At 36.9% G+C, this 24,164-nt stretch overlaps 1 protein-coding gene across 4 annotated transcripts in view; it reads right to left on the bottom strand.

Annotated features, from left to right (window-relative positions):
• The window catches only part of ZNF143 (zinc finger protein 143), a 39,918-nt gene that overhangs the window by 2,441 nt on the left and 13,313 nt on the right, over positions 1-24,164 (bottom strand). For 2 of the 4 annotated variants that reach the window (XM_065066211.1, XM_065066212.1), the window contains 14 exons: positions 23,863-23,993; positions 22,994-23,086; positions 22,466-22,549; positions 22,146-22,226; positions 21,097-21,293; positions 17,348-17,422; positions 12,906-13,025; positions 11,813-11,888; positions 9,818-9,943; positions 6,627-6,806; positions 5,298-5,525; positions 4,302-4,450; positions 2,381-2,542; positions 1,400-1,546 (listed from right to left, as the gene is read on the bottom strand). In XM_065066211.1, the coding sequence (XP_064922283.1) occupies positions 1,400-1,546; positions 2,381-2,542; positions 4,302-4,450; positions 5,298-5,525; positions 6,627-6,806; positions 9,818-9,943; positions 11,813-11,888; positions 12,906-13,025; positions 17,348-17,422; positions 21,097-21,293; positions 22,146-22,226; positions 22,466-22,549; positions 22,994-23,086; positions 23,863-23,986 (1,842 nt within the window). In that variant the 5' untranslated portion in view covers positions 23,987-23,993. The remainder of the gene's footprint in view (positions 1-1,399; positions 1,547-2,380; positions 2,543-4,301; positions 4,451-5,297; positions 5,526-6,626; positions 6,807-9,817; positions 9,944-11,812; positions 11,889-12,905; positions 13,026-17,347; positions 17,423-21,096; positions 21,294-22,145; positions 22,227-22,465; positions 22,550-22,993; positions 23,087-23,862; positions 23,994-24,164) is intronic. The other 2 variants (XM_065066213.1, XM_065066214.1) reach the window with 1 other exon arrangement.

The following is a 24,164-nucleotide window of genomic DNA, read 5'->3' as shown; positions in this document are numbered from 1 at the left end:
TTTCAAAGCACACATATTAACCTATACTGCTTAATACTGATTTGTTTAGAAACTCATTTGAGCATCTCCTCCTTGCATGTGCTTTTATATTGATATTTGTCAGAGCTAAGGCCCATCGTGCAAACCATATTCAAGACAGTTGCATATACTCAACTTCCATTGAAATTCATAGGGTGTATCACATCCATGAAAATTATCCTCCTGTTTCAGGATGTTTGGTTCCTGTGATTTTCCAGGTTCTCTAGGACAAAATGTGTCCGCAGTGATACTCAGGCAATAGTAGGATCAATCCCACAAAGTGTTGAGTCCCAGTTCCACAGTAAATTTGAATACAAAAGTAGCTTCATTACATTCCCATGGGACTTCCTTATTCATGCTCATAGTTAAGCACAGAATCAAGAGGATTATGAAGCAGACCAAAAGTATTAGGCACTTTGCAGGATCAACACCACTATACAAGCCAAAATTTAAACTAGTTCAACTGCTTTTATTTTACTTGGAGTTTAAAATTTGCTTCTGTCATTGGAGTGGCAATTTCCCTAAGATCCTTCAGTCATTTGACCCTTGCCTGCAGTGTCATTTTAAAAGATGACTTTTTAAAGTACTAAATTTTCCAGATTTAGAATTTCCAAAAGCTTCTGTTAACCTACCATCATATCATATGTAACAAAAATAAGATGTACATATAGTTAATTTAATGTTTGAGTAAGGTAGCACACTGGCCATTGTTTGTGCTAGAAGTTTCATTCAACCTTCCAGTCAAGCCAGGCTTCCCTCTGAATAAACTATTCAGAAAAATACTTGTCTAGGTTTTGGTTCCAGTTACTTTCTAGGTAAAAGCTTAATTTGTGCTTGATTTCCACCTTCTTTTAAATCAGCCCAATTTAAATTAAACTCTTTCATTACAGTGTTTGGACAGAGACTGCTGCTTGTACTGTGCTTGTCTGATGCATTAACAGGTTACTATCTCCAGAGACTGCCAATTATGAATCTTTCTACATAACTCTTTATACTTTTGCGCTATTAGCATTTCAAGGTTCAAATAACAAATTCAGTAATTTTATCTATATAAATTCACAGCAATTTACCCTTGAGAGTTTGACTTTATATATATCAGCACTATAGGTAATGCTGAAGGATGAACTCCATGATCAATTCAGTTGACCTGAATTTTGGCTCTCCTCTAACCTCCACCTTTTGGAAGTTGTACATGTAGATCTGGAAAATCGGGTGCTTATGATTCCTCTTTCTAACCCTATATATTATTTAAAATATGAGATCATATGGTTATGCACTATTTTTTCAGAGGAGCCAAGCTTATTCAAATCACTTTGTAACATAACTAGGAGCTTCTAGCTCCAGAAGAAACACCCCAAAACACATTTAATCACCATCTTACCTGTACTGCAATTTGTGTTCCATTGGATGTAGCCAACAATGTAACAGGTCTAGTTTCTGTAGTCACTAAATGGTGCCCGTGTTGCTGATGTCCCATTTCTGAGGAGGCACTGTGAAATGCTGCCAAGTCCTGAGCCACAATAGCAACCTTCAAGCCCAAAGGAAGAGAATCAGCCTGATGGCAGATCTGTTACCATGACTGATCCCATACAATGGTTATCTTCAAACTTAAAGTCAAATTCAAACTGTGGTTATTCATGAGCATAATTTCATTGTTGAAAAGATACATTTTTTTAGGAAAGGTTGCCATCACTGTGTTCTCAAAGTTCTCTTTTAGCTCCCAAAACAAAAAAAAACTTCAGAACCGCACAGAAGTTCACTACATGTGCCTAAAAGCCTGTGATTATTTATATATATATACAGTGTAGGGATTAATAAGTATCTTCAATTTCATGTGTGCATTTTTAGAACAGTGGAATGCATTCTAAGTTAAAGGTTAAAAATTATATCACTATATTTGTCCTAAAAATGTTAGCTATTGCATTTGTATATTAAAGACAAAACGGCATCTACTTACACAAATGTTTTCTATCTGCCAAATAAATTTCAGTCTCATAATAAGTGATAAAGTTACAGCTCATACTGGATTCTATTCTTAGCTCTGCCACTCATTTACTTTGTGGCTTTGGGGAAACTGCTTAGCATTTCTAGGTCTTATTTTACATACTCCTAAAAGAAATACCTCATTGGTACCTCAGAATTTTTTCTTGTTGGCCAACTGTTTTTAAACCATTCTGCCATATGTTGGTACACAGCACTGGAGCAGAACACATCATACTCTTATGAGGGGAATGCTATGGCCATGTGTTGAAAATTGCTTTACTTACATAAATCTATGCAAACAACAGAACTGTGGTGACTTAGGTGCCTATTTTATATCATCTTATAAAGGAACATTACACATGTAGGCAGGATATCTCACCTGCTGTCCTTCGGTGCCTTCTGCAGTAACCATCGCTACGGAATGTGTTCCTGCAGAAGAGATGACGGCGTCGTGGGCAGGGACTGTGATGGTGGTGCCATCTTGTGTTACCATAGTGATAGTATTGCCAATGGCCTGCATGTCTGCCTGGGATATGTTGACCTGAAACACAAAATAATTCCCAAAGTAAAAAAAGGAGGCTTGATTGTTGCTCAAGTCACACCTGAGTCTTAGCTTTTAGCAACATGTGTTTTTCAGTAAGGTTTGAAAAAAAATCAACCCTATGATATGCATCTGAAGTGTAACAGCATTTATCAAACAAATTCCTGCTAATCGGTTCAGCACAAATACTCCTGCTAGTTCAGTTTCTTCGTTGAAACAAAATGTGTATCGATGTGTTTCAAAAAGGTAACTTGATCATAATAGTGGGGAAAAATATTTTAAGCCATGATCACAAGTAACATACTGGCCATAAGATCTAGCAGCCATTATTGCACTTCCTGAGCAGCACGCTCATGCGTTCCCTGAGGATCACCACCACTCTTCGGCCAAGTCCCTGTCTTGGACAAAGAGCCTTCATTGCATTCATCTGACTGATTAGGACCTAATATTCTGTGACCTTTCAGACACACTTACCTGTTTACAGTATCACAGTATGTTTGGGATTGGAAGGGACCTCAAAAGATCATCTAGTCCAATCCCCAGAAATAAAATTATGGTGCCCAGTAACAGGAGTCTACAACTCCATGTTAATCATATCATATCATATCATATCATATCATATCATATCATATCATATCATATCATATCATATCCCAAATAACTGCCTGATAGATTATCTATGCATGTGTCTTACACAATGGGCAATGTGATTTAAGGTAGTACCACCTGACGTACTTTTATCTTAATGGAAATGCTAGAGAGGTCTATGAGGGTTTAGAATTTAAACCACAAATAAACAATTCATTAAAAATTAATGATATAAATTACTGATGTCTCCAGTATAAATGCATTAGGGTATCAGATACGGGATTTGATGTCTGATTTACAAGGTAATAAAATGTCTCAGAATTAAAGTTAAGCTGAAGGGTAATTTCAATAAATGGGATAATTCCATGTCAAGGCTTCTGCAGGTCTTCACTTCAGAGGGTAAAAAAGCCAGTGACTTAGTATTGCTGCAAAGTTCAGGGCTGCCAATCTAACAGCCCCCTTGAATATTTCATGTCCAATTTGAATTTAGAAGGTATCTTTCATATGTTACTGGCATTTCAGCTGCCTTTCCAGCTGAGACAAACTTTTCCCCATATACCTTTGATATATTGCCTTAGCTAAACAAAGAGAGTTGTGTTGAAATCCCCTCCAAACGACATTTCATGCAAAGCTTAAAAAAATATATCCATGGGAATTTTCAAGTGGAGGTAATATCAAAGCATTCCTTATCCTCATTTATGTTAGAAATTGCAAGAACCGCACACAACCAAGCATCTTGTAAAGTGGGCACCTGGACTAGAAAGCTTTCCCACCCCCACAAAGTGTGTACAGACAAGACAACAGTGCAGATGACCATGAGCTTTTAACAGACTGATCAGGGAATTCTGAGAAACTGCAGAAACTAGGCTGTATATATAACAGTTGCTAAAATAGCCCATGCCTACTTTAAGAGGAACGAAGATAGCTAAAAAATCTAGCTTTGTATTAATGTGGTTTCGGATGTCAGAAAATGTGCTTTAATTTAGGAATCCCACAGAAGGCCCAACCCTACACATATCCCGATCCAGCTCCAAAGCAGCTTCTTTCTTTAAAAAAAACATGTATGTATTTATCAAGAATTTTAACTGATTTTAGAAAGCACATGGAATATCTGCAAACACCTCAGTTCTCAGCATAGTTTTGTCAGCTTTTCAACACTGTGGTTACTTACATGTTGGGTTCCATCCTGGGATATTAGTGCTACTTGTTGACCTAATCCTGACTGAGTAACTGTAGCAACCTGTGCAGAAATGACGTCTTCTCCCTCCACACCTGTCACATAGGTTATCTGGGAGCCTTTGAGAACATCTTCACCTTGACCTGTTTGATACAAGGAAGGGAAGAAGATAGTTTACATACTCTAAATGCTGCCAGGAAAGCAAAAGACAAGGATTAAGTGCCAGCCTAGTTTGAAGGTTTTAAACACTTCAAGAGAAGAATTTTAGTGGGAAGATGAGAAAACTGAAAGAAAGATACCAAAATCAAGTTGGAAAATCTGTTGTTTTGGGAACATGTGGTATAATATGAGTTTTAACGCACACAAATACTACACATAAAGAAAATACACATTTAACTTATAAGCAAACATCTCTAATTAGTTCATAAATGTTAACCTCTCATACAAGAGGCTCCATGCAAACAAAATTTGCAGCTTTTAAAAGAGTTACTAATTAACAAACACACAGAAGAATACAGTGATGCCTTTGTGTGAAGATTTAAGTAAATTCATTATCTTGATAAATGTTTAACCTCAACAAATGAATCTTATCATTCCCTTATTATTTATACTCTTGCTATCCTTTGTTATACCTACTCTTAGAAAAATCCCTAAGAAAAATCCAGTAGGTTGCAAACAAACGTTTTAGGTTCTCTCGGGTCCCTTCCCACATTGATATTCATAGCAGGTTTGCTGGGACTGCAAGTCAAATTTCTCTCATCCCCAGAACTGCTATAAATGAGTTTATGATCTGGTCAATTACTCTCTCAGTTTCTGTTTACAAGTCGCTTACTACACTAAAAAGTAGTGTAGTCCTACAAAGTAGTTAAATAACTTCGTTAAGTACTTCAAATTTTTATCTATGCTTCCATTTCCTTGGTTACAAAAACCAGCAAAACATTATCCAGCCCATTTTTTTACAACAAGAGATTCAAAGACTGAAACTCTAACCTGGAGGTGGCTCAAAAAAAGCCTCTTGTTCTTCTTCAATGGGCTCTGTGTCATTGTGTGCTGTCCGCTTGTGCATAGCAAGTGTAGAAATCTGCTTGTATGTTTTCCCACAGTGATTACAGTTATATGGTTTGGAATGAGTATGTACAACATGATGTTTGTATAAACTGGAATACTCTGTAAAACGTTTATCACAACCAGGAACTGTACAGACATAGGGCTTCTCCCCTATATGGAAAAACAAAAGGGATAAAGAGAGGTTTGTCCAGGATGCAGAGAAAAAAATTGTCAACAAATTATATTTAGTGACACACCTTCACTACCAACCATACTTGAATTTCAAAGGCCACAGTGAAGCTTAAGCTCACAAAGTTTATCAATGCAGCTTCTCACTGTCTTTTTTAAACTACTGCCAGTAAAACTTGTGCCCTTTTTTCTCCTTATGATTCCATCTAAAACATCCAGAAGGATACAGGCTGAAAGCTGCAATGTCAGTTTGGCATTGTATTGAGAATTTTGTTCTTTTATTACTGGAAGGCCCATACTATTCCTCAGTGATCAGGTATGTAGATACACTAGTTCAATTTCAATTACTTTTGAGTCTTTAAGCTCTGACAAAATCTATAGGAAGCATATGGTTAAACAATTATGTTTCATATAAAAACACCTTTTATTTAAAAATGAATGAAACAAATGTCCAAATTATAAACTAAAAAGATAATCTGATACAAAACATACCTCGTAAGAAAGTTGTCTGTGCTGTTATAAAATATATGAGGCTACCAAGATGATACAGTTATCCCTGGCTTTTACATTTTAGGACCTTCAAATCTGTGTTGATTATTTCCGCTGACTAACTCTGACAATCAAGTTGGGTATTTTTACCTTCAGTCTATAAAAATAAGGTTTTAACCACCACTTCGGCAGCAAAGAAAACACAGCTGGGATGAAAAGGTGACTCAGAGGGGTAAGCCGAAGTTAAGCGCAGATTTATGCTTTACTGTTATTAATTTAAGAAACAGCTCATAATGGAGGCAAGCCCCAGAACTATATTAAGGATTTAGCCCAACATCCAGTAAGACAAGGTTTTGCATTGGTTTTAAAGAACGCGTTATCCAAACCAAAGTTATTCTGTCTTGACAGCAAGGCGGGAAACCCAACTGCTTAACTCTCCTCAGCTGAGGGGAGATGAGGCCCAAAGAAAAATCCCAAACCAGGTCATATAAACATGACTATACTCAATTATAATGCATCAAAACAAAGTTCACAAGAATGACACAGCCTCTCCCAAGCAGAATCCGCTTCAAAATACAAAACGTCACTGATTACCTGTGTGTATTCTCACATGATTCTTATAATTAGTTGCACTGGCAAAAGCTCTCCCACATCCTGGTTCTGTACAGTAATAAGGCCTTTCGCCTGTATGTGTCCTGATGTGAACCTTTCTAATATTAGATGTTGTGAATGACCTGCCACATCCTTCAAATGGACACTTAAAGGGCCTTTCACCTGAAAAAAACAAAAGGTACACATGCAAAAGTTATAAAAGAATAAAAACCCTAAGTTACACTTAGAGTGAATATAGGAATCCAAAGCTAGCTAATTCTCTCTTTGAGACCTTCAGCCAGAAATACCATGAACACACCACTGTGAAATGCTCTACTGTTTAGCCAAAACTGGCAAAATTCAGGAAAATCATACAGTCTGTAAGCTAAATTATGAAGCATTTAGATTAGTACTTTACAATGTATTAAACAGACTCAGTCTCTTGGATTAGCTTCCATGTTGTCCGTATTCTAACATGTATTTAACATCCCCCCCAACTCATACACATATTATCTAAAACAAGTGCATCATAACATTTGTACATTTGTCAACTGTAATTCATAAAATGAAAAAAATACCTTCATGATTCAGCATATAACCAATATATGAACAGATCAGTAAAACTCATTCTAGAAATCACTTAACCTTACAAGAGAAGAACCAACTTTTTAAAGAGAGACAGCCCTGAAACTCCAGATTCAAACCCCAAAACCACAGGTTTTTAAAACAGGTCTAGCTGTGTAACATAATGTTAAGCACAATAACTTGCATCATTGTACCAAAACATTTCACCATGAGCACTAGATAAGGCCAACCCCTGTCCAATACCCCTGACCTTTGGGATCTATCAAAGCACACGCAGGGGAGCATGAAGAGGGTTAACTTGGGTGAAGTGCGAGCCACCTGACATGCTGTCCTGTTGTAATTTCACACTTCCTAGAGCGAAGTACATTCCACCCACTGCACTGCTTACCAAAGAGAAGAGTCTGAGAGCAAGAGAGGGCAGATCACCACTACACGTACAACATCAAGTACTTAGAGACAGAAACAAAAAACAAAGTCCCGATAGAGACGTTAATACCACAAAACTCCAAAGCAGTTGGCTCCTTGGCAGAGGAAACTATAATTCACTCCTTAGGGCAGCTGTTTTGGGAAGGTTTCTCAGTTTTCTGCCAAAGCGGTGTGTGTGTACTCAGTGTACACGCCTCAGTGTTGTGTTACCATGGCTCCCCTAATCCTTGCTTCAGCGCAGGACCTCCAATCCTGCCTCAAGGGAGCAGGGCTGCAGAGTCAACCCCGCCCAACAACGGGCTCTGCACTAGAACCCAAACAGACTGCTTTTAAAGAATGCCTGCAAGAATGTCATCCAACCGGTTGGGGAGGCCAGCCTTTAAAGTTTCTAACGTGCTTGGTAGAAAGGTGACCTGTTTCCAAGCGACTGAGATTTCTAGCCCTAGAAACGCAAAGCCAGTCAGAAGCCTTCCAGCTCTGCCCCACAGCAATGAAGAACCATCCGCGCCAGCTTTCCTGGTACCAGACCAGTACGTCTAGGGAAGTCATGGAGGAACCCGAGGCACGTGTTTGATGGCAACTGCAAGTGAGACTGGACAGCCACTGAAACAGATGGAAAAAAATCACTTTTGGCTAAAACAGGCAGAAAATTAAGAAAGTGCTAACCCTGCTACATGATAAAGGAATGAAAAGGTTTCAGAGCCATGGGAAAGAGTGGGCAGAGCGAAACTTGCCTCCGTTGGGTGCATTGTTCCAGCTTGCACAGGGTATGAGCATAAACTACTCCCGCCATCTGCATAAAGGACTTGGTGCAAGTTTCTTCTTATTCTTTGGTTTCCTGCAACTACTCCTAAACCTGAAATAAGATACCCCTGGACTGCTGGGAGTCTATGATTGTATTATTAATATTGTTCAAATGGGTAACTGGTTACATAGGGCTGGCTCAAGTCTTTTGTCTCAACTGCTAAATTCAATTTAAGCGATTGAATTACCATACAGCTTCTTTGGCCATAAAGAAGACAACAGTCAATCAAGCTAATCAAGTTGTTGTCCATACTACAGAAATCCTTCAGTTCACAGTCTGTACTTGATGTACTACATAACATCAAACAGTTACCTTCTAGAACTGAAAGCAGATGACACTGTTGTATCTTCATCCTGATGACCAATTTAGCATCAAGACAGCACTAATCCCAACAGACTGTCTTTGAATACAGAAATCCAGGAAAACAGAATTATCTTAATGTAATCTTGAGTTTTTATAATTTCTACTGCCTGGTCTTATCCCTCCCACTCCCCCGGCCCGTCCTTTATAATGTGAGAAGAACCTATATATATATATATATATATATATATATATATGTATATATATATGTTTATTTTATTTTATTTTTTACTCTTAAGATTCAGAAAGTTCAGCGGAAAAACGTGGTGTTCTAGCAGGCAAGTAAATATATACTGACTGGAAGAAGTCAGCGATAAGATTATTCTTCCTACATTTAAGGGGTTTTGGTTTTGTTGTGTATTTTGAGATCTCAGGAACAAAGGAGACATTGTGCAAACTTGTTTGCACCCATAGAGTTTTGTGGAGTGTAGTGTAAGTTGTCTAGAATTTCTGTTTTTGCTTTCAAATTCATCTTTTTTTTAGAAAAAAATGCAAGATAATTTTATGCATTTAGAAGTTTTAATAACAGATGGTTTTCTATGATATTTTTGTTCATTTTTCTGCTGCAAGAAGAGGAGGGAAATGAGGGTAACAACAAGCTCAGAACTATCTACCTTCATGAAGCTAGTATGCAAGTTATCGTAAAACACCAAAACTTAAGAACACTGATGCCATTTCTAAAAGCAAGACATATTATTAAGGAAAAGTTCCTTGTTCTGTTACAGCTGCAAATGAAACCAAGGCACCAAGTCACTCAGTGACAATGTAAGTGATACGTTGCTCAAAGGGCATTTGCAAGAGCAATGTGAATGTTTAAACACTTTTTCCAAGGAAAGCATGCTGGATTTGCAGTAAATCCTTAACATGCTGAAATGCTGTTGAGCTCACTGGGCTTCAGAAAGAGAATATACATAGGCTGATTTCATAAGTATAAAGTCACAGAATGATCAAAGAGAAAAAAAAATCCACCAAAGTGAATTAATAACAACAACAACCAAAAAAGGGGTGATAATAGTACCTGTGTGGGTTCGGATATGTTTCTGTAGGTCTCCCGAAGTCTTGAATGACTTGGTGCAATTTTCTTCTGTGCACCGATAAGGCTTTTCACCAGTGTGTGTTCGGACATGACTTTTTAACCCATACCCTGAAGATCAAAAGGGACGTTATAATAGTATAAACACAAAATTAGGATACTCATGAACCATCACCATCAAAAGCTGTGCTTGCCATTCCCATCAGAAAGCTCCCTGATAAGTACAATTTGCTCTTTCACTCTTCACTCTACAATACAGAGCAGCAGAACTCCAGATACAGATTAGAAATTCTTTCATCTTTCATTTAGGAAGAAAGTACACTTCCATAATGCCTCTCCTTTCCTTTAAAGGGATAAACCGCAATGATATTTGTTCTGTCTTCCGAGGAAGCTGTATGCTCTGTATTCCATCCAATTTTTATCTCTTACCTCTACTGTAATCAAAACGACATTTAATTATTCGCTTATAAGGAAACCAGTATCATTAATGAAGTTAGCAGTACTGCCATCTAGGCTCCAAACTCTAATTATTTTAAACCATATTATTAACATCATCACATACATGGGTGCCAACTAATAGCAGTCATGGACACTCATTCCCTTTAAGATTACTCTTAGGAACTCATTGTCATCAAAAACTCTCTACCAGTCTAAAGTCAACTTTGGATTGGGCCCTCTGTAAATTATTTTGTAAAGAGCATTTTACCAAGATTTTCCTTTCTGCCCTGAAAAGATCATGACTAAAGAACCCTGAAACAGCCATTCTAGAAAGTGAATCTGAATTTTACTTCTGTCCACAAGTGCTGTATAGATTTCTAAAGAACAAAGAAACAGTCTGTAAGAAGATGACACCTGCCTCAGTTTCACAGTGTGTTCTCCCTAAAACAGCTGAAATTCCCATTACTGATGTTTTTAAAAACACAAAGCATTTATACCGAGCTGAGAAATAATTCAATCTTACATTTAAAACAAACTCAGTTTCATGATCCAACACAGGAGAGTTCTTAATATTTAAACAGAGAGCATTCAGTACTTAAAATGAACTTTACTGAAGACAAGAATTGCTGAATTACAGTGGTACAATGGCGCTGACCAAAAATATGGTATTAACAGACAAAACAGTTGTTTATAGCCATACATCATTCTGTTGCAAGGGAAAAGAATATATTATGCAGTTTTGAAATCCCTTTTCAAACACTATGCAATTAAACTTAGGTGCAGCACTTTAAGTGTGGTTTTTTCCCTTTTGACTTCTCATCAGCATTTCTTTTGCTTGTTTCTGTTCAAAGAAACAATATGAAATCTATTACCTCAGTTGAAGTTTTTTTAAAAAACACCTTAGTTGTTTTTTCTTAAATAGAGCTTAACTTTTCTAAGCATCATACTAATTTACATTCAAAGAATAAGATTTGAAGTTTTACTCTTTCACTTCCTTCCATGTTTCATTCTTCATAATTGCATTTAGCATGATCAAATTCAATCTCAGGCAGAGCATCATTTATGAACGGAGTAGTCTGTATGAAATGTAGAGTTCACTTCATGAGAAATATTACTCTTTGATACCAGTTCAATGAAGAGCACTTCATACAGCATCTTTCATCAAAGTTCCTTTCCAGTTTGGAACAAAAGATCAGGTATTTTCATCTCACCAATAGGTTCAGCTTTTCATTATCACCTCATTTAACTGACACCATTAGTTTCGTGTTAAGAAACACCTCTTTTTTTAGATATGAAATCTGACTGTAACATAATACATGAACAGTAAGTGAAAGTGTCAAGTATTTCACTTTACTCCTTGTTCAGTAACTAAGAGTTAAATCCTCTGTCCTTTCTATATGCTATACTAGCTAAGTGATAACTTTTTTGCACTTCTCCCAACAAAATTCTTTACTTAACAGTTTAAAAAAGACTATATTAAAAACTTACTTTATACAGAGACAAACACTAACAAACAGGAGGAGCTGGTCCACAAAAGATTACCTGTTGCAAAGGCTTTGCCACATCCAGGATGTTCACACTGGTAGGGTCTGTCTCCGGTGTGTGACCTTTCATGTACCTGTCAAGACACCCAATATGACTTAGTGACATGTTGTATCTGATTACTGCAACACAGAAACAGTTCATTCTCAAATACATTATTTTTTATTTCTCTTCTCTTCCTAAGCAAGTGTCTTCTTTCTAAATTGGTGATTTTAAAAAAAAAGAAAGTAATATAGTAATGATGTTTCCCTAAGACTAAAGATGCCTCTTTCCAAGGTCTAACTTGTCCCTTTCAGTCAGTTTTGCAAAAAAACACGCATTTCTGTAAATACACAGAGTTGTCATCATGCAAATACATTAAAGACAGTATCCAAACACATCTCAGAGCCCACTCTCTGATTTTTGACTCCACTGAGTGCTTCTAATGATCCTCCTCTATTGCATGAAACCTCTCCAGCAAGGACACCATTTAACACACGATCCAGAGTCAATTACTCTCCAGCTCCAGGGTGTTTTGTCAGAGACAAAGCAGCACTGCAAGGAGTCTACCCCATCTCAGCCTACGCTGGCACGTGAACAGCTCTACATCCTCTCTGTTTCAGTAATTCCTTTACTTAGTTTAAAAAAAGGAAGAGAATTAAGGAGTTGCCACCTGTAAAGAAAAATATTTCAGCTTTTCACTTGGAAAGCTGAATTGTTTTGAAGAGTTAGACTTTGTATTATGATGGTAAAATCTTTCAAAAATTGGAATTTTTGCATGGTCATGCATATAAATAAAATAGATAAAGTGAATACTGCATTTCAGAAAATCTGTGACACTACTAGTAGAAACTATCTCAACATGAGATTTCTTACATGTTGGCAATATAGGAGCCTAACATGATCCCACACCTGCACCTACCCAGAACAACCAAGCAAAATCAGCCAAGCACTTGGGACAGCCATTTATTGTAAAATCAATCCAATAAACATTTGACAAAACAGCACCATTACAACTAGCTCTTTGTTAATTTATGTTACTTTAAACCATGTAATTTGTCAAAAAGAAAAATCACGCCTGCGAAGTAATAACATGCAGTTTACATCTCATCACCTTAAGATGGTGAGCTGTTGTGTACAGTTTTCCACAGCCATCATAATCACAGCGAAAGGCTTTCTCTCCACTCTGCTGAGATTTTGCAGTCACTCTTGTTCCATGTCCTTGCAAGACAATCTTAAGTTGGGGGGAAAAGAAATAAGAAATAAATATATATGTAACCAAAAAACCACCCCCAAACCAACAAGACACAATGGATCAGAAAATTCACATGCCTTATTTTGCTATCAACTCAGAGCTGATTCTGACAGGTTTCTTTTGTCTCTCTCTGCTATATTGTGTATTTCTTAGTCCTCAATAAATAAATTAACTAAAAAGCATAGTTCTGATGAAAGGACAGAAATTGTAAAATATAGTTACTTCTACCTAGCAAATTTAAATGCATGCAGTAAGTAGCTAAGTAACAACAAAGAAAAATAATTTGAAATATAAGGCCAGTGGTAAAACGATCAAATTAGTAGACAGAAGAGGCTAAGATTACATCTAAAGCACTGGATCCATTCCTAAGGGAGATTAGCCATAAATCAAATCACCTTCAAATGTAAGTTCATGCAAAGGCCAAACAATAATTAAATGCACTTATGAGCACTTCTTGAAAAGTCAGGAAAGCATTTGGTACTTTGTCAGTGATGCATGTGTTCTGATCAAGCTAACTGAAGCAATTTGAGCTAGGTTCTACTCTCCTTTCTGGCATGACAAAACAGGAAAATATACAGAATAGCTTTGCAATGCAACTTAAACCCCTTTTAAAGGCTTCTTCATACACTAATATGCAAGAACGTTCACACAGACTGAAGAAAGAGGCAGGAGCCCAAATGTAAATATCTTGATACAACTATATGCCAAGTAATCAAGACTATTTTAAAAGGTCTGTCCTTCTTCTAAACCACCTCCCTTTTCTTATGCATCCCATTCCACTCCGAATTGCCAAAATAACATTTTGCACAATGGATGAGGTTGGCAAGCACCTCTGGAGGTCTCCTAGTCCAACACCTCCTGCTCAAAGCAGGGTCAGCTGCAGCAGGTTTCTCACAGTAGCATCCAGATTGGCTCTGAGCCTTTAAGGATGGAGACTCTCCTGAAAACTGCTCCCAGCCTTCACATTCTTCTTTGTAAATACAAGGTCCAGCAAAGCGTCTCACCTCACCTTACCAGCTGCTCAATAACCTGCTTTAGGTTGCCAGTCGCCAGCCCTGATCTCCAGAAACCTCTTGGATTTCATGTGCCCTGTTGTGGTGCTCTTCCAGCAGATACCAGGGTGGTTCAATCTGCCCATGTGGACGTGGGCCTGTGAACATAAGGCTTCTTCCAGCTGGCTGAAGAAGGTCTCATCTACTTGTTCCTCATCAGACATTCTGTAGCAGACAGCCACCACAGTGCCACCCACACTGCTCTGCCAGCTAATTCTGACCCACTGGCTCTGGAGTGGCTCATCAGTCACCCCACAGCAGAGCCAGGGCAGTCCTGCTGCTCTCCTGGCCTTATGAACGAGCCTGTGTCCATCCATCACAGCACTCTGGTCGTCTCAACCATCCCACCACAGCTCCCTCTGCCCAACGATACTGTAGCCCTGCAACCTCACACAGACCTCCAACTTCTTATTCAGATAGATCGGAAATTTGATTTAGAGCAACTTCCCTATGGATTCTACAGGGAGGATGACCCTGGTACCTTCAGACCGTTCTGAAGACTACAAAATTGAATAAGAAATTTTCAACCAACTCAAACGTACACCACCACCCCTTCAGAAACGCTCCTCTGGAACCACAGGGAAAAACAACCTCATGAATCCAGAAGCTAATACTGTTGGTTAACCTATGATGTCATGAATCACAGAAGTCACTTTCATACACTAAGAATTATGAAGATGATACTTGATTGAGCACCTGCACTTAAGCTTTTTTTTTATCCTATCAGTATATGCTAGTATTTCTTTGTTGTTTCAGCATATAAAAAAATAAGTATGTAGTTACTAAGATCTACTATAAAGCTGAAGAATGCCAAAGTTCAAAAGCAAGTTAAAACATGTACAAAATCAGTGTCTGTCCTAGTATCTGTAAGGAAATAACCAGACAAAATTTTACCAATAGTATGATTGATACCAAGGTGGGGGGGATAAAACAAACATTCAGGAAAAAAACAGTTGAACATGACAAGCATCTGTTTGTTCAAGCAATGGTTTGCTGACATACGTGTTTCTTCACAATAAATTAGTTGGTATGACTCGAGGGTATTAAGAAATCAGTATTATTATTCAGCAAGAATAAAGTATTACTGTTATTAGAAAATAACAGACTCTGAAGAAACTAGAAAAATCAGGTGTTAGAAGACACAAAATCAGAAGAACATAGCAAATAAAGCACCTTTATAATAATGTGAAACTTCTTGATAGGGTTTCCTTCAAAATACTTCTAATTAGACAGAATAAAAACCCCTCTCATTTTAAAAGAAATCACCGATGCAACCTGAGTTTAGACAGGTACCAGAGGAGAACAAAGATCTCGGGTAAGATTATTATATTGTACACATACAAACTTCAGTCCTGTAGTTCTGCTTTTATTATGAACAGATGGGTATGACAGGTTTGAAAGGAAATAGTGTGTGATAGCCATTTGGTCAAACATAGTCTTTTGTTTTCATATGTAGAAATCACAAAGAGGTTTTATGCTTTTTTCTTTGGTGAACAACCTAACCAACATGTGAGTCTGAATGACTGCTTAGCAGCATGACAGCTGTTCTGTTCTTGTGTTACCTGGGGACTTAAAAAGTTTATAAAAATTCACTTATTTAATACTATATCCAAATATGAGATTCTTTTATGTCAAGTAATATATTACTTCAGAATAAGTTACATGAGGTACCTATATCTACTTACATCAAGATATAATAATGATTAAGATTTTCATGGGTCATTGATAGCTTTGAGACCTTCAGTTGGCCAACTGAAGTTACCTTATAGGGGTCAGAATTTGAAACTAAACCTCAATATCTTTTGAAATACTAGATCTTTTTTTGTTTGGAACATATAATGCTCTGTAAGACTGGCACATTTCCATATGGCATATAAGTTGCCATACATGTAAAAGATAAAGCAACCTCCAGATTCACTTTGTTTTGGGACTGAGGCTGAAATCAACATGTAAGTGGATACTGGTTACAGGTCATTTTGCTGGATAGCCTTTTCTAGGTAAAACCAACCAAGAAGATCTTATCCTGCTCTTCCTTGAATTTTGCATTTCTGTTGGAGTTGTATCCCTATTCCAGCCCACCAGTGTGCAAAGCCTCTACTTTCTTGATTGCATTTTATGGGATATATTCCAATACCATAAATAATGCATGTATTAGCTATTCTCTCCTTTCACACTCATGCCACAAAGGCAACAGTGGAGTGTCTGCAGCTTTAAATATTGTGGGACCTAGTTTTTCACAAAGAATAAGAATGGAGAATTTTGAGGTCACTGTCAGAGGTGAGGTGAGCCTCTAAGCCTTCCTTTCATGGGTGTTGTGCTACACCTTGGAAGATATTTTTTCCTCCTTGTCTAATTCATTATACCTGAAATTAAACAAAAAGGGAAAAGCAGGGCTTCTCTGATCAAACCTTTCTCAACACAATGACTTCCATTTTTTATTTTTGTCATTTGAACGCATGACAGTATAGCGGTTTTCCTATTATTGTTGTTGTTGGTCATAATTATTTGAAGGCCAAAATATGTTTTGCTTCGTCTTTTCCTTAAATAAAGTGTGTTATGATGACAAATACCACTGTCCTTACATAATTTTATGGATCCCAGGTAAAAAAAACTTAAGACTTAATAACTTGCCCCTGTATTCTCCACTGCCCTTTGAACTTAATATTTTCATATTGAAAAGGTTTTTATATGTCTAAGTAATAACAACATGAATACAGAAAAAGAAATGGAAGGATTTTTCTGTTTGTTTAAGTATTCACCAGGAGCAACACTCTTATCTACTGATTACTTGCAAAACCCACAATGAAAGTCAGGGACTCTAACAGGCCAAGTGGAATCAAGTTAGAGAGAGAACAGTTCCAGGCATAAAAGAAGCAAATACTTCATTGAGTCAACATTCCTTCTGCTGTCAGTTCATTCTCTGGAAAAGAACTTCTGAAATACTTACAGCCTTACTGATGAAATACTCAGGTCAGCTTGAAAAATCTTAGAAAACCAACATAATTTTAATTATCTTTTAACAGAAAAAACCCAGGAGTAAGTATTAGAAGATCTTTTAAAAATCCTGTTAAAGGATCTTGTACAAAGTGAGAAATATGACCTATCTGTATAGCTTTGAGACCTAAAATTCCTGAAGGGTAACAGCAGACACTAGTTCTTGGCTACACAGGACTACTTACCATCCGTGTTGCTGGGCAGAAAAGACAAAAGAAATAGACATATTTAATTATTTTCTATTGGGCTACATACCTGCATTTTTTTATCTTGTTCATTTTCAGCTATCATTCCTGTGCCACTAACACTGTCATTTCCATCAATAGACACCTGGAAAACGAAGTTGAAATGGGAAAAACACTTAATGGTTATTTTTATTCATCTGAAAATCAGAGGGTTTCAGACAGCTCCTGAGGGTTTAAGTATTCACCAGGAATACACACAGCTCTCTAGCTCCCTCTTCAAACATGGTTATCCTATGGTACATTACATCTATAGTACCTACATTACATCCATCCTATAGCACATACATCTCAATGTTGTCTTAAAACAAGGTATAAAAGTCTGCAAGAACCAAGTAGGTTCAATTAATAGACTGACAAAAGTATTAAAATTAATACACTTAACAATACTGCGTTCTGCTGAAAAAACAAACACTCACCACAACCACAAACCAATGTTTACTTATTTTATAAATTTATCTCTCACTCCCTGCTAAGCAGAATTTACTCATTTTGAACAGCATAACTCATTTGGAATCAAAACAGCCAAGACAATGTGATGTATCTCAAATTGAAACAGTCAAAATTACAATAGCTAAGCAAAGACGCATGTATTGCTCCATAGGTTTATTTTTTTTTAAAACAGTCAACAGGAAGAGGAAGGCATTGCTGCTTTCCCAGGAGCTTATCAAAACATTCAAAAGAGTATTAGACATTAATTTGATTTTTTTTTTTTCAATAAAGATATTATCGCCCATTTTAAAAAACAAAAGACAACAAACTCACATCAACTCAAAAGAACAGTGTCTTATTGGTCACTGTAGAAAAAACTAATTTAAAGTATACTTCACATAGTTTCTCCATTCCTTAATTGTCCTGTTTTGTCCACAGGCATGCACAATTATCTCTGCGTCCATTACGCTCAAGGCTGAGATTGATGCACCAAATCTAGTCTAAACGATTTTGTTCTCCTCTAAAATGGTTTGGCAGGAGCCCTACCTCAGCTGGTAGGCTTATACCCTTTCACTAAGGAGGTCATAGCAGGCTCCTGAGAACATTAACAGTTGTGTGAAGCATCCTTATCAAAGCATCAGCTACCAACATTTTGCTCGGAGACTGAGGATCAACTTGTCCCATAAGAGGTTTTCAGACTGTACAATCTTTCTAAATGAGATGATTATGAGCAATATACTTTTGGCAACTCTGAGCTAAAACAGTGAGAAGTTCCCAAGCAGAGGCAAGGTTACATTACAGAGAGACTGCACATAGAGCCTGCAAGCAGGTGATTCTCGAGTGTTTTTTTTAAAAGGAAGCAATAACCATTTTGGGACCTTCTCCCGCAGAACTTTTGAAGGAAGGGGAGAGAACCTGCACAGAAAGGAGACTCGAATCTCTTCACACTGAACTTCCTGCTGTTGGTTGAGAAAGGAACTGCTGACATGAAATTAAAAGTTCATCAGCACCACTGGAAAACAATCATCCAAATGGAATGTGCACACGTGTGTAGACATACACAAGTCCCAGGAACTCTGCTTTTCCAGCAGCTGCGATGTTGCAGGAAAACATCTTATAGAAAAAAAAGTATGTGTCATAACCTCTGCACAATTCCATTCCTCTTGGATCTCTTTGTATGAACTCTCTTGCAGAGTTTCTACACTGATCTCGGGCAGCCTTCTGATCTTTGCTATTTCCGCCTGTTATGTAGGACAGGGGAACAGAGAAAAACAACCATTCTCCAAATCAGCCTTCAAAATTTTCTTCACCCTTTTAAGCTTTGAAGGTAAAACCTTCAACGTTAACAAAAGCAGCAAGAGACCCAATTTTAAACCACTTTTTTGCAGTATTGGAGAATTCTGGAAGGATTCCAAGGAAGATCTATGAGTTCCTCCTAAAAGACTGTCTTAGATTCTAAGAACATATGAATACCTATACTCAGTCAAACTAAAGGTTGACCTAGTGCACCATTTTGTTTCCAACAGCAGCCAGCAGCAGATGCTAGAGAAGACGAAAGGAACAGGCCAAGCATTTAGTGATACATTCCCAGAAATATTCTCCCAACCTCCAAGCAATTTGTGGCTTAGAAACTCCCTGAACTAGAAGTCACATGTTTCTACCTAATAGTCCTGGATACATTTTTCTCCTATGAATTTATCTAATTACTCTTTGAATCCAAAATATTCACATCCACAATATCCTACAAGCAGTGCCACAGCTGTCTGAAAAAATATTCTTCCCTAGTTTTCTTGAACCTGTCACCCGAGAGCTTCACCTGCTGTCTTCCAGTTCTTACACTAGTAAAGACAATGACAAGTCGCTACTCTTCTCTGTGCCACTTATAATTGTATAAAATTCTATCATGTACTTACCTCATGTATTTCATATGTTTTGTCACCATTGCTGCCCCCTCCTGTACATTTTTCAATGTTCCTACACCAGTTGCTATGAAAAGTATACAATGCCTCACTACGAAGCATAGGTGGACATGGAGCAGAATCACAAACCCACATTTCTCCTTTTAAGATAAAGACAGGGTTGTGATGATTGAGCTATTATTTGCTTTTGTACGTAAACCAGGTGCAATACTTGGAAACGCACTTCTACTGACCCTCCCTGAGAGGTTCTATCAGTACCTTTCAGAATAAGGTTCCGAGATGCAAGCTTAAAGAAAATAAATAGAATTTTTCATAGACACACACAAGTACACTCCAGAAACCAAATTCACTTTACAGAATTTAAAAACACTTGTCGAGATAAATAGGACAAAAAAGCAAATTAGTTTGCATTTCTTCTGTTTCTTCTTCACCTTAAAACAGAAACTTATAACCAATTATGAGTAATGTAGCTCTTTGTTAAGAAGCTCACAGTTATGACTGATTTAAACCTAAATTAAATAGTAGCTAGGGAATGTGTAAAAGCTTGTCACTACAGCTCAACTAACCTTGAATTACCTTTTATTTTATCACATGTTAAGGCACAGCCAAACACAACACAATGTGACTGGCTCTCTTAGGATCTCCTCAATTATATCAGACAGAAGCATAATGAAAAGAATAGTGTATAAGCCATTTAATTATTCTAACTGGCCTTCTCCCAAAATTTGACAACTCTCAGTGACACCAGATGGCAGATTTGGAAATTTATTCTACTCTTTTTCCAGAGCAACATAGGCACTGATGGTAACTATGCAGCAACTGGGACACTGCTGAATTACAAAATCATGGTAGTTGCACCACCCATTATACGTACATCATGTTTTACAGTAAAGTGGACAACATTAATTTTGAGCATCATTTTACTATTGATGGTATGGATCAAAGAAGTTTTTTCCAAAGTCAGTAACTGTCTGATTGTTTTATACTTCATATGTTGTCCTCACCTGCTATATTGGGCACAACTCTTCCCAATGCAAGGAAAAAATAAATAAATCTGGCAATAGAGCCTGAACAAGAATAATTTAACTTTGTCCTTCTTTCCAAAAAGTGCCCGCTCAAGAGGTTCCTTTCCAATGCTGTATTTTACAGAAAATTACTATTTAGTTATCTAAATCACTTTACAAATCAGTCTGACTCCACATCATTTCAGCATGCAATCTTTTCTTCATGTGCTACACACTGGAGTTGCTCATGACAGTGAAGCACTATCATGACAATTTGGTGTTCTCTCTTCTACACGTCTGAAGACACTCTTAATTTTAATTCTTAGATCACAATTGGGTTTTGCTGCCAAATATCTTGGAATGCTACATTAGAGCATTATGGAAAGAGACAATGTCCTTTGATATACCTTGGCAGCGTATTGCTCCAAAGCGCTGATGGTATCTGCGTCAATGGCAGCATCTCCTGTGTGCAGACCTGCCACTGTGCCGTCAGCCTGAATGGCCAAAATGGTGTCTGACTGGGGCATCTGCACCGTGTGGTGAATGTAGGCAGTCGTTCCATCCTCCAGCTGGACTGCTTGCAACGCGCTCTGGTCATAGCTGTCTGAGAAATAATATTACAAAGTGTTACGAAAGAAAAGGAAATGTCTGCATATAACATGAGAAACTACTGCTGTTTGGGAAATGTCTCCTTAAGACATATATGTGCGAAATACACAAGAACTGTAATCACTAGTACATGAGAAATATAAACACTTAAATTATTACTATGAATAGCACTGACCAATTTTTTTTTCAAGACAGCATCTCCCACAGCTTTGTTTCTGCACACTTATAAAGGTGCAAAACCAATTTTTATTGGTCTAGCTTTATCTGCAAAGGAAACCAGAAACACGAATGTGCTTTCCATCTCATATCCACTCATAATAAAATGCAAGTAACACACATGTACTGAGGTCAATATTTCAGATTTTTGAGTTCATAGATCTGAGAATTTTAAGAACACAATCATTTTCTACCCTACTACATAATGACAACAATAGAATGAACTGTGAAATTCAAGTCAATCTCCACATTCTTTAGTTCAAGAGGGATTGATTGATTGATTGATTCTTACCTGCTTTCCCTTCTCATTTTCACATGCAATTATTGCTGCAATCTGTGTAAGGGCTTACATTGTCTACTAACATGACATATACTTACTATAATGTGATCCTAGGCTAAAAAAAGTGAAATATGCTGGTTTTGATTCTGTTTATAATTGTTACATGAGGTCCAAACATGGAAGTGAACCAGTCTCATTTCAACAATTCCCAGATGTCACCAAGTAAAAGCAACAAGTAACCTACACTGGAAATCACACTAAATGTCATCATAATCTAAAAAGAGTACCATATTTAATACTGCTGAAGTTCTGTTGAACCCTAATGTAATAAATCATACTTAAAAAACTTACCTTTTGAGGTGTGATGAATAAATGCTGTAGTTCCATCTTCCAGCTGAACTGCTTGTCCATCTTCCAGCCGCAAGCTGTCCCCTGTTCAGAAGAATTACAATGCTTCAACAATAGTTTGAAAAATCCATTAGTTGAAAAGATTTAACACTAAATACCTAGGATTACAAAATACCTAGGACCTCTTCATGATGGTTTTCAGTAAATACGAAATGAAGCTATTATAATGACCATTAATGACTTAATATCAATATTTAGTAGTAATACATTATTTAGTAGTAATACATTATTTTAGAATATATTTCTCATATTATTACACTTACTGCTTTTAGACACGGGTACATGTTGAACATAAGCAGCAGAACCATCTTCTAATTGAATCACTTGGCCATCCATTAATTTACCATCTGAAATACATAATTCAAATTCTTAAAAATATTCTGCATGACACAACACAGTTTGAACACACAGTTGATACCTTCAGGATTAAAATATCAATTAAATATCACAGAGAAATAATGTTTGGTAAAGAGTAAGTACAGTATGACTACAGAGAGGTTTTAAAATTCTGGGATAAAAACCAGAAAAGGCCTAATGTCCTATCCAGTCGGCAGACTGTTGATATTTCAGTGTGAAGTGTTAACAATCATCTTACTTTTGTTTGACTAATGTTCTGCATTTGATACCTGTATTACTGTAACACACCTGTAATTCCCAGTTGGGACTGAAGCTTCATAAACATTGCAGAGATTTTGCCTGACTTTACAATCCAAAGGAGTTTACAATCCAAAACCAAGGTTATAAAGGGGAATCCTATCTCAATACCAATCAACTTCTAGTCATTCATGTACCTTTAGAGTTGTGCTGTATGTAAGCAGTGGAGCCATCAGCAAGGGTCACTGCTTGCAAACTTACACCTTCCATGTTTTCCAAGTTGTCACCATCTAGCAAGGAAAAAAGTTCACATTCACTATGACCAGCATCAAACTCTAAAAAAGTCACAACTTAACCACCTCTATACATGATTACATTCCCTTAAAGCATGATGATTTCAGAAATTATAATAGGAAACAGTTCTTAGTCGCTTTCTAGTTTTTGAACCTGGAATGAACACTAGAGTCACATGTTCCAGATTTTGCTCTGTAAACGTGACAATTAGAATGACATTTTCCTTAAATAAAAAAGTTACAATGCCACTGAATAACTAACTACCAAGCAGGTGTTTTAGGACAAATATTATTTAGGCCATAAGCGTCAACAGTGAAATAATGATACACATACTTGTATTATAATTTTGTTTTGTACACTACTACCTGTCATTCATCTACACAAATCTATTTAGAATAAAACACAGGTTTAGGAAAAAGTTTTTAATCATGTAAAATCAGAATGACACTGTCAGAAAAAAAACAAGTTGAATCCAATCCTAGATCAATCTATTTTAAAACTCAACTTCTTTACACATGCTTAGATATAAACTGAAGTTTCAAAGTATAAACAAGTTATAATGAGAATAAAGTCAGATTTTATATTACCTATTCTGCCACATTTACGCTCCTATTACCTTAAGAGATCAGTTCCTTTCAGAATTAAACTAGTGAACTTAATCTCAGTTAATTAAGAATGATTTGAGTTTGATTTTTTCATTCAGAAGACACCATGTTAGAGTTTTATCTGAATTTCAAACACAAAAGACACAATAATGTAGAGATACTTTAACCTGAGGGTTCACCTTGCACAGCTACAGCTTCTGTTAGACACAGAGTCACATGCTGGGCCTCCATTCCTCCTCCAGAAAATTCAGTCATTCCCTGAGAGTCTCGATTTATCTGAGCTAATAACATTGTCTACCTAGAAAGAAAATATTCACAAAATATAGATACAAAAGTTAAATACAGAACTGATTAATGACAATCCAAGTTTAATTAGATTTTTATAGAGCTGCTACAAATGTTACCTTCTGCATAAAGATGCAATGAATGATTGACTTACTTGGAAAGTACTTTAGAGGAAACAAAAATG

Source organism: Columba livia, chromosome 5 (assembly GCF_036013475.1).
Source record: "Columba livia isolate bColLiv1 breed racing homer chromosome 5, bColLiv1.pat.W.v2, whole genome shotgun sequence".
NCBI lineage: Eukaryota > Metazoa > Chordata > Aves > Columbiformes > Columbidae > Columba > Columba livia.
This window is presented reverse-complemented; position numbering and strand designations above follow the sequence as displayed.